Genomic DNA, 11,023 nt, shown 5'->3' with positions numbered 1-11,023 from the left:
AGATGAGAAAAGTAAATATAAAGATTTGGTTTTATTTTTTATTTGGTTTGAATTTGGTCAGTAATAAAATATGAGATACATATATAGATTAAGGTCATAAAATATAAATTATTTAACATAATATACTTTATCATATACATGAGTATATAAATGATAAATACATAAAATATTTAAAGTATTGATTTTGTCAAACTATGCCATGATAAAGAGATGTTAATATAACTTGTGTGAAAAAAGAAAATTAATACTAACTCTTCTATTTTTTCATTAGTTTTTTTGAAAGAAAATAACTTAAATATGTAACATACTTAATTGACTTTATCTTTTTATGTATATATTTTTTTAACAAAAATAATGAATAACATTAATGTTAATTTAAATACTTTTGTTTATGGCAAGTGCTTTCACACTTGTAAAATAATAGTTTAAAAATTTAAAAAACGTTTTTAGAATTAATTTAAAAGACTAAAATATTATTTTCGGGTTAAAATTGTTTAATTGTATTAGAAATAAAAAGTATCACATAATTTCCTTAGTGTTCTCCAATAATCACATACAGGTGACCACACCAAAGACACTTTGCAGTGGTCAAGTGCTCTTGTCATATCTAAGACTTGCCTATTGGAATTTTATGGTAAATTCTATGTGATACTTTTTATTATCAACTAATGCAAAGTGTATTCGTACTTGAGAGTTGAGACATGGGTACATGTGTGAGTACGTAGTTCAACAAACTCTAAATTTCGGATTCTAATAAAATAAGCAAAAACATAATTTAGGGTATTGGCCTTATTTGGTTTCATAAAAAAATTATTAACTTTTCAAAAAAAATAATATAAAAAAAAAATGTTAATGAGTAATAGCTCAAATGGTATAGTCTCTCCATACTCAATTAAGAGGTTGACAAAAAAAATCTATTCACTAAAAAGTTGAAAGCCTAAAATTTATGACCATAGAAGAGATATGTAAGTATGAATTAGGATGTCGGCAAAGATCCCTAATAATATAAAACGGTTTTATTAGGAAATCAATTATATTAAAAATGTAATCAATTAGAACTAACTAATTGAAAAATAAATTTATTATACAAAAAAAAAAAGCAACTTTCTATTATCTTAATTTTTTAAAATTTAAAACTAAAAATAAAAAGAATTAATTTGAGTTCACTCTAAATTTTTTTAATATAAAACAAGCGTATAAGATAAATCTCATTTTTCATCCTTTATTTTATTTTTTCTAAATGGTGTTAATTATACAAACACGCTCTGAGATATAAAACAATAAACTATAATTGTTTCTAATCTTTTATAAAATATGATTCTGAATAATCTTATAATAATTATGACATAAATCACCCGTTGTTGATTTTCTTTCGTTTTGGGAAGGGATAAAATTTGGGAGAATAATTAATTATTTAACATACTAAAATAAAAATAAATAATGATATTCGTACATTAAAATTAATCATTAAAATCTGTCACTATTAATGTATTTGTGTATAAATATATGTATGGTTTAATTTATTTTTAATGTATAATTATATTTCAACATATATTTTATACTGGTGACTGACTTTGATGGTTGATTTTAGTATACACATAGCATAGTCGAATAAAAATAATGTATATCAATTAAATTGGGTTGGTATAGTGGTTAATTCACTAGTCCGTTTAAACAAGTGTCGGAAGTTCGAATCTCCACCACTCTATTCATGTAGTAATCTATTGGCCACAAAATTTTAAGTGAAATTCTAATTTATTACATATTAGTCCATGATTTGCCAAATTTAAAAATACTTAGAAAAAAAAGCAGAAAAGCTCCGCATACAAGCCATTAGGGCTTGTATGCTTTACAAGTTCATTAAGTAATAAACCCAAAAAACGCGTTGCTACACATACGTGGAATACACGCGCTCTATAAATATCATGCGTATATATAACTACCAAATTTAAAAGATCTGTTTTCTTTTTCGTTCTCCTTATTTTCAGATTTGGTCGTTCTTCTTCTCGCTCCTCTTCCTCCTTCTTCTCGATCGTTCTTCTCTACTCCTTTCTCACTGGTATGTTCTTTGTCATTTATGTTAGTTTCTCTCTCTGCAACTCCATCTTCGTTTTCTATTCGATTTCTGAAATCAAAGTTTGAATTCGTTTTTGAAGATAATGGATGATTCAAGCTCAGATTGTCAGCTGAATCCAGGCGAAGTGGACTATGAATTTGAATCTGACGAAGTCCCTGAGGTTTGAATGTAATGTATTAGTTTTGATTAATTATCTGGAATTTATAGCAGATGCTCGGGTGTAGATCAGACCTTTTTTGGGTGTATTTTTGCTAGAAGTGTGGGTGTATTTACACTTTACTGCTTTTTTGTTATTTTAATTGAGTTGTTGTTGTTCAGGTGTATTATATCAGACATGATTGGGTGTGTTTTTAGTTTTTGACATGGTGTATTCTGCAGCCTGTGTATTTACAGTTTATGGCTTTTATTGTCATTTTAGTTGAGTTGTTGCGGTTCTGGTGTATCATATCAGACATGATTGGGTGTATTTGAATCGTATCTATGGGTGTATTTACAGTTTTTGACATGGTGTATTCTGCAGCCTCTCTCGGTTGTTGATGACCAGCTTGTTCCGAAGGTTGGAATGACCTTTACCACCCTTGAAGATGCTGGAAAATTTTACAGGAACTACGCCAAGGCTGCAGGTTTCTCTACAAGAGTTCGGTGCACAAATAGGCGTCGTACGATAGAGAATAACGAGGAGGCCGGTATCAGACCAAGCAAAACCTACCAATCATTTGTTGCGGCTGCCGGGGGTCACCGCGAGTTAAATTTTATCGAAAAGAACGTGAGGAATTACATTACCAGGGAAGTGCGAAATGTTTCCGAACAAGAAGATGCAAAGGAATTCGGAAAATATTTGTTAAGAATGAAAGAGAAGAATCCGAATTTCTTTTTTGAGCTCGAACTCGAGGAGGATCAATCGATTAAGCTGGCTTTTTGGGCCGATGCAAGAAGCAGAGCTGCCTTTGAGTATTTCGGAGACGTCATTTCATTCGACACCACCTACAATACAAACAGGTAACAAACTGCCCCCTGTTTATGATGCTAAATTAATGTATTTTTATGAATCCGCATCAGAGGTGTATATTGGCTGTTTCATTGGGTGTATACAAAGCATTTGTTGGGGGTGTACCTAATGATTTTGCATTCTGGACTATGGTAATTTGTTTCAGGTATAATCTGGTCTGTGGTTCTTTTGTCGGGGTGAATCACCACGGTCAGTCAACACTTCTCGGATGTTCTTTGATGAAGAACGAAGAAATTGAATCATTCAAATGGTTATTTCAATGCTGGCTTCGTTGCATGGGAGGAAACGCTCCGAAAGGGTTTCTCACCGATCAATGCGCACCAATGAAAAGGGCTTTAGAGGCCTGTATGCCAACAACAATTCACTGTTGGTGTATTTGGCACATCATGAAGAAGATTCCAAGCAAATTAAACGGGTACAAGGGACATGCCGATATGGAACAAGAAATGAGCCAAGTTGTTTGGAACTCTCACAGCAAAGACTCATTCGATAGGAATTGGAATGATTTTCTGCTGAATTTTAGTCTTGCGGACAACAAGTGGCTTTCAGGTAATGTCTTTTTAAAATCTGCAGCAGAGGTGTAAATTGCATGTTTTCTCGGGTGTATTTATAGTCTGTGTTTGGGTGTATTATGCAGATCTGTACGAAGACCGTCACATATGGGTTCCTATCTATCTGGATCACCACTTCTGGGCAGGGATGAGAAGCACACAAAGGAGCGAGAGCATGCATTCATTTTTTAACAAGTTTATCACCCGAAACAGCTCGCTTATTCAGTTCATCAAACAATATGATAATTGCCTCGGAAGCAGGGAGCAAGCTGAGAGAGAATCAGATGTTGCAGATTTTCATACGGTCATACCGTGTGCAACAAAATCCTCCATTGAAGCTCAGTTTCAAGATGCGTACACTCATCAAAAGTTTAGGGAAGTCCAAGCGCAATTCAGAGGAAAGACGAATTGCATCACCAGATTAAAGAATTCCGCTCTAGGCTATTCAGTATACGAAGTCGGAGAAAAAGTTTCTAGCTCAATATTCAACAAGTTCGTGGTTACTTACGACTCAGTTGCAGCCGAGGTAAAATGCCAATGCTTATTATTTGAGTCGAGAGGGATACTGTGCCGTCACGCACTAAGCGTGTTAAGCTTCGAACAAGTAAGCCAAGTGTCACCTAGATATATACTAGAACGATGGAGCAAGAAGGTAAAGAGGCGACACACACACATCAAGAGCAGCCACGACCATGTTATGAATTATCAGTTCAGGGTACCAGCAGCAGGGGATAACTCTTTGGGTGTATAGTTTTACAGAATATAGGTGTAAAAGCACTGTTCTTTTAGGTGTATTTTTGTTAATTCACAATTTACATATAGATACATATATATAATATTTGTGTTTTAGGGTTTACAGGTTAGGGGTAAGGGTTTAGGTTTTAAGTGTTTAGGTTTCAGGGTTTTAGTCTCAAAGCATCAGGGGGGGATAAGGTTCAGGGTGTATATTCAACTTTATTTGGGTGTAAAAATTCGCAGGTTATGGGTGTATATTTGATTTGATATTTTTCTTCATATTTTAGTACCTGTAATTCATACATTTTGAATATAGCACAGACAGTTTAACAGCACAGACAGTTTGGGTGTATATTTTATGCAATCTTGGGTGTATTATTAAACTTGCGTTGGGTGTAAAAGTTTATAATTTGCGTTTATATATGCCTTTGATGTTTTCCTTCATATTTTACCACCTGTAATACAGCTTTTGAATACCACACAGACAGTTTAACATCACAGACAGTTTAACTATGAAAAAAAATTTTATTCAATAGAAGTTGTTTATAAATGGCAAATTTTTACAGCATTTGTTCAATGTACAAACTAGCTAGCAGTTGGATTACGCAATTTCTATATCAGCAGAATTTATCTGACAAAACGGACTCAATAATACAGAGGATGGCTTCGACAGCCTTATTACATTACTCTCTCTAATTGCCTGATCTCTCTCTTTATTCATTTCACTGAATAGTATCCGTGAAGCATACTCAACTCTATAGTGGTCCACCTCCTCCTACAATTAAAAAGTATATTCTGTTTAAACAGCAATATTAATTCAGTAAAGTAATACAGAGTTATATAGTTCTAAAGACAGTTACCTGTTTCCAATTATCCCATTCATACTTCCCCTTTTTAATGTTTTCCGGCTCAATTAACTCAAGCCACTTCATAACGTATATACCGCAGTCATAGCTGAAAACGAAGAAAATAAATTACAAATCTCATTTAGGAAAGTTTATTGTTCAGAGTCACAAATTTATACCTTGATTTTTGGCCTGATATTTTAACATATGATGCTTTAATTTGCTTCTCCTTCTCGTCTTTCTGTAGAGGTTCCCCGCCAGCATATGCTCTCAATCTTGAAAATACATATCCCTTAAATACCAAAATAAATCAGTTATACACCCGAATGAATGCACAAGATACAACCAACTGAATGGACAATATACACCCAACACAACTAACGAAATACACCCAACTTGATCAACAAAATACACCCAAATGGTTCCATAAAATACACCCAACTCGACAAAGAAATTAGACCCAAAGGAGAACATAATTACACCCAAAGCAAAAACATACATACAGTGTGTTATTACAGTAAAGAACACAGAGGCAACTTACAGTGAATTTATTAAGCTGCTTTCTCTCATCGCTTGGAGCTTTCTTATGTAGCGGGTCAAGTATATGAAATCTCCGCTTTGTTGTATCAATCACTCATAACCACCAATGGCCCGAGTAGCAAACAGGTGCAAAAATCTGAAGGATTGCCACATTTCAACAGTGTGTTATTTTATTTAGCATATAAGTAAAGAACGGTACTAACAAATTTAGCAAATGAAAACTTACATATGGATGAGAAGTTAATTTATTTGCATCTATGAAGGGAATAAAACTCGGGTAGTCTTCCACCCTGAATTCTTTATTGGTTTTCGGTGATATGAATTCCCCCTTTGGGTGCTTTGAAAGGGCCATGCTCTGCAACAATTGCGAAACAAAAAATGAAATACTGAAAATACACCCAAGTGAATACTTTAAATACACCCAAATGACTACACAACTTACACCCAATAGAATGTAAAAAATACACCCAAATCAATACAGAAAATACACCCAAAATTCGTAGAAGTAACACTTACCACAATATCAAGGGGCAGACAGTATACTTGTTCTTGAAACCTTTTATCATTTTTCCGGTTGAGGATGTGGCACATGGCAGATACAATCTAGAAATATATGCCGAAATCAATTTACGTTAATAAACATTGCAGTAAACTTTGGTGTAAAACATTAATGTTGTTCTAATATTACCTCAGATTCTATATAACTTTCTGCCTGGAGGGATGCAAGGTGCATTCTAAATAAAATGTAATTATCTTGGGCAATCAGAGTGCACATGTGGTCATACTCGTTAGTACTGCCATCTGCGTAAGTCTTCAGTCGTGTCCCCCAGATGTAGCACTTTTCTTTCATATCATCCGTAATCTGATTTATTCCCTCAGGAGTTTCAAACTTCCCAGAACTTTCTCCCCCAGTCTCCCTTTGAATTTGTGGACTTTTACTTTTTTCTTTCGCCGCACTGCTTGCTATTTTTTGTACCAAATCGTCTAATTGTTCTAGCAAATTTGCAGTTTCTGGAGATTTTGTCCTTTCTGTCTCCTGCGTTGACGCTCCCTCCTGGCTTGAATCAGTCAAGCCAAGACTGAATGATGGCACTGGATCTGTTTTAGGAACATAGGATGTTGTCCGTGCCATCATCATCAGGGCAGCAACGTCTTCTGCGGCTGGATGACTGCGTCATCATGTATAACGTATTATAAGAGTAAGAATATACGGATCATAAGCAAAGATTGATTTTAGTCTGATGAACTTACATTTTAGATGGAGTTGGGGGAAGCGTGGGTGTGGTTTCTTGAAGTTGTTGGGGGAGGGGGGTTCAGGAGTGCTGCACAGTTACACAAAATTAATCATGGCGTAAAAAAAAAACTAATCAGGAACAATATACACCCAAACTGTTAGCAAATATACACCCAAACTCTAAACAAATATACACCCAATACTATTTCTTACGTTTCTGTAGTTTGTTCAATCTGTAGCAGAGGGGTTGGTTCAAAATCTGTCTCAGGTGTTTCTTGAAGTTCCGGCACAGTGGTTGTTTGGGACGCCGGCACAAAAACTTGAATTGGGACTCTAAACAAAAAGAAAAATGAAAGGTTAACAACGCCTTTGAAAATAATAAGGTTATAAGGATGAAATATTCTTGGAAAACTCACATTGCAAGCGCATCCGACGGTGTCTGTTCCCTCACAACCATCATATTCGAATCAGCCGGACTCAACCTAAAATACACCCAAAGAAAGTCAAAAAATACACCCGAACAATTCAAAAAGAAGACAGGCTTTGTTTTTTGAGAACTTACATACTTGCAGTTTTTGCTTTTTTTTTCCTGCCTTTTTTTTCTTGAATAAAATAATAAAGGGCTTTTTTTTCTAAAAAAATATATATAGAATTAGAAGTAGAAGGTAATAGAAGAACAAAAGTAATGGTTATCTGAAAGAGAAATTACATGCTCTCTGACGGCTGGTTTACACTACTCTGTTCTGTGCGTCCTTGAGAGGAAGGATCATCACTTCCCAAGTTCACAGCCGGTATTCTAAACAGATTTCATGTTATTCAGACAAAATAAGATACAGGTATAAAATACACCCAAATGAATGCACAAGATACAACCAATCGAATGGACAATATACACCCAACACAACAAACGAAATATCCCAACTTAATAAACAACATACACCCAACTTGATCCACAAAATACACCCAAATGGTTCCACAAAATACACCCAAATGATAACAAGATTTTATTAAATAAAGCTTCTTACGTTTCAGAGGAGACATAGCGACCTTCTGTCGATCGCAGGTCAGCTTCGTTCTCCCTGCGAAACAAGAAACAATTATTAGCAAAGAAAATACACCAAAATCTGAAATATAAACCCCAACAAGACATACCCCTCTGCAGCAGATTTTTCAACGTTTCCCCTTAGCAATTCATCTAGATCTTCACTTGATATTTCATATCTCTCACTACATTCATAAAAGAAGATGTTAACAAAAATAATTACGATGATAGACGGTAATATAGCTAACGAGGTACTGTACCCATCAAAGTGTTGATCTTCTTCAGGGGATGAATGCTCAACAACAACTTTTTTTCTTTTTGGATTGTGTTCTGGGTGGAAAAAAAAAGTATGAATCAGAAATAAAAAATTAATTTTATCACAGAATATTATCCAAATAAGTGCTTATTTTTTTGGTGTTGTTTTTGTCTTTTTCTTTTTCTTTTGCTTCTCCACCGGTGATGATTCTTCACTTCTATAAGTTAATAAGACACACTTCAGTTAATACATGAAATCTTTATAATGAAGCCAAAAGAAAGGAGTAATAATTTCAGAATATTACTCATCAGTTGATTCAGATTCAGATTCTGAATCAGAATCTGACTCCTCTTGACTCTTCTTTCTTTTTCTGGAGTCCATTCTGTAAAACAAACAATCATTATTTAGAACATACTAAAGATATAAAATACACCCAAATGAATGCATAAGATACACCCAACTGTATGGACAATATACACCCAACGCAGCAAACGAAATACACCCAACTTAATAAACTACATACACCCAACTTGATCAACAAAATACACCCAAATATTTTCAAAAAATACACCCAACTCGACAAAGAAATTACACCGAAGTATGGTACTTACTTTTTCCCCTTTTTGCTGGGGTGTTTTCTTGGTGAATCCTCTGAGTCTTCTTGAGTCTCAAACTCAGAGGTAGAACTGTCACTATCAGTTGTTTCTTCCTCCGAAGACGATGTTGAACTTGCCTTCCTTTTTTTTGTTTTTTTTATTTGTTGTTTTTTTTTTCTGTTTTCTCTGTTTTTTTATTTTCTCTCTTGTTTGCGCCATGTTTACAATCCCCTGAAACATCAGATAATTTATTTAGCAGCATTCAGATAAATAAATATACACCCAACATATTATGTTCAACTTACCAAAATTTTCTCTGTTTCTGCATTCATTCTTTCGACCAACTGCTCCTTACTCCAGTTGGCAATCTAGGATTTTGGCGGTCTTTCAGCCCTCTTCTTGCCTTTATTTTTAGAAAGATGAAAATATATTATCATCAGGGCAAAGAGGCAGCCATCAATTGCCTTCTTCTTTTTCTCCTTGTAGTCGGTTATGCCCTTGACGATAAAGGTCAAAACATGCCCTCCCCAGTTTCGCTCCGTTATGCTGTCCATCTGAAAAATTGGGGCCAGGTGTACAGGCGAGATTTTGTTTATTGTCGTTGGCAAAAGGAACGCCATCTGTATATAGAGGATGAAAATCCTCTTGAACATTAGGCGTTCCTCTTCGTTACCAACGCCGATATCCATCATCTCATCGGTAAGACTTTTGAGGGTCTTACCCTGGAATCTTCTAAAAATTATTTTGTCATCCTCAGAAAGTTTCTTATACTCGACTTTCTGAGGAAACAGATCTCCTACAAAAAGGAAAACAACAAAGTATCAAAGTCGGTTCAAATACACCCAAGCATCAACTTAAATACACCCAAGCATCAACTTAATATACACCTATAATTTTGAGCTAGTTACCTGTTGCATTGATGCCAAGCGCACGACCTATCTTTCTTGGGGTTATTTTGAAAGAACCATATCCTGTTTCCAGTCTGTTCTCCCCAAGTTTGAAGTTGTTTGCCAGCTCCCTTAACAGTTGGTGATGCACCCTTAGTGGTGGGATGTGCATCAACCCACCGAATCCTAGATCCCTCACAATCGCCTTCTTTTCCTCAGTCATGTTTCTGAATTTATCACTTAGGAGATGTGTGGCACACTTAAGGTCTTTTGTTTGGTTTCTTGCTGCCATTTTCTCTGAATTGAAAAATACACCCAATGATATCAGTAAGATACACCTATATATATGAGTCAGATACACCCAAAGATATCAGTAAGATATACCCATATATATGATTCAGATACACCCATTGATAACAGTGAGATACACCCATAGATATGATTCAGATACATCCATATATATCAGTCAGGTATCACTCAAACATGCTTCAATATCAAGCAACATTACAAGGTCAAGCAATATACACCCCCAATCTACGGAATATACCCCCAAAAATCAGTTACCAGAAGATCTAGAACAACAAGAATAACAGTAAAACGTAGAACAACAACGTAGAAGAACAGTGTAACAAAGAAGCAAGAATAACAGTAAAACCTAGAACAACAACGTAGAAGAAAAGTAAAACCTAGTTCGTAATCTGGAAAATATACAGGAATCGTAATGTAACGTACCTTGAGTATTGTTGCTTTGTTTTCGCTGGAGATTCTTGATGGAGAGTTTGATGCTGTGTTGATGGAGGTTTCGAAGCTTAGCGACGAGTTGTATATTTTGATTTTCGATTTTCGCTTGAAAACGGAAGGGTTGCGTTTTCTTCGAATTCCTTTGAGAAGTGGAAGAAGTGGAAGAGTCTGCCATTACTCGAAGCGTACGTAACCGTTTTGAGTGGGAGCGCGTGAATGTTACGCTCCATTAACTCCCTCTTCATGCGCGTGAATTGTTTTTGGGCTGGGTCAACTTGTAAAGCTTGTAACTCGTTTTTGCTTGTATGTGTAGCAGGCCCGAAAAAAAAAAACAGTGTCTGTGTTTTTGGACAAAACATTAAAACTCTTGAAAATAGAAACTAGGAGAAGGACCAATACAAAAGATGTTCCGCCAATATCGCACAATTCCAAGATTCTACTAAACAAAGAATCTTCAGCCCAATCTCATGAAACATATCCCACATTCCCACCTATTCCGAATATTCCGAA

General features: G+C 35.1%; 2 protein-coding genes and 1 pseudogene across 2 annotated transcripts; all 3 read right to left on the bottom strand.

The window, feature by feature from the left end:
* The window catches only part of LOC107627856, an 8,242-nt pseudogene extending 7,539 nt beyond the window's left edge, over positions 1–703 (bottom strand).
* On the bottom strand, positions 4,969–6,607 carry LOC110269312. Its single transcript, XM_021117073.1, has 6 exons — positions 6,446–6,607; positions 6,274–6,360; positions 6,047–6,112; positions 5,397–5,509; positions 5,233–5,326; positions 4,969–5,147 (listed from the first exon to the last, which is right to left on the bottom strand). Exons 1-6 carry the CDS (start codon positions 6,605–6,607, stop codon positions 4,974–4,976), a joined length of 696 nt encoding a protein of 231 aa, XP_020972732.1. The 3' UTR covers positions 4,969–4,973.
* LOC110268119 lies at positions 9,197–10,068 on the bottom strand. The gene is made up of 2 exons (XM_021114015.1): positions 9,794–10,068; positions 9,197–9,681 (listed from the first exon to the last, which is right to left on the bottom strand). The coding sequence occupies exons 1-2, from the start codon at positions 10,062–10,064 to the stop codon at positions 9,254–9,256; spliced, it is 699 nt and encodes a 232-aa protein (XP_020969674.1). The 5' UTR covers positions 10,065–10,068; the 3' UTR covers positions 9,197–9,253.

This window comes from Arachis ipaensis, chromosome B02 (genome assembly GCF_000816755.2).
Source record: "Arachis ipaensis cultivar K30076 chromosome B02, Araip1.1, whole genome shotgun sequence".
Classification (NCBI taxonomy): Eukaryota; Viridiplantae; Streptophyta; class Magnoliopsida; order Fabales; family Fabaceae; genus Arachis; species Arachis ipaensis.
Note: the sequence above shows the minus strand (reverse complement) of the source record. Positions and strands in the feature narration are given on the sequence as shown.

Excerpts from the sequence above, each read along its gene's own strand:
- LOC110269312 (XM_021117073.1), bottom strand. The coding sequence starts at position 6,607 with ATGAAAGAAAAGTGCTACATCTGGGGGACACGACTGAAGACTTACGCA. Across the intron at positions 6,361-6,445 it reads AAAGTTATATAGAATCTGAG|ATTGTATCTGCCATGTGCCA; the intron begins GTAATATTAGAA and ends ATATATTTCTAG. Across the intron at positions 5,327-5,396 it reads ATATCAGGCCAAAAATCAAG|CTATGACTGCGGTATATACG; the intron begins GTATAAATTTGT and ends CTTCGTTTTCAG.
- LOC110268119 (XM_021114015.1), bottom strand. The coding sequence starts at position 10,064 with ATGGCAGCAAGAAACCAAACAAAAGACCTTAAGTGTGCCACACATCTC. Across the intron at positions 9,682-9,793 it reads GCTTGGCATCAATGCAACAG|GAGATCTGTTTCCTCAGAAA; the intron begins GTAACTAGCTCA and ends TCCTTTTTGTAG.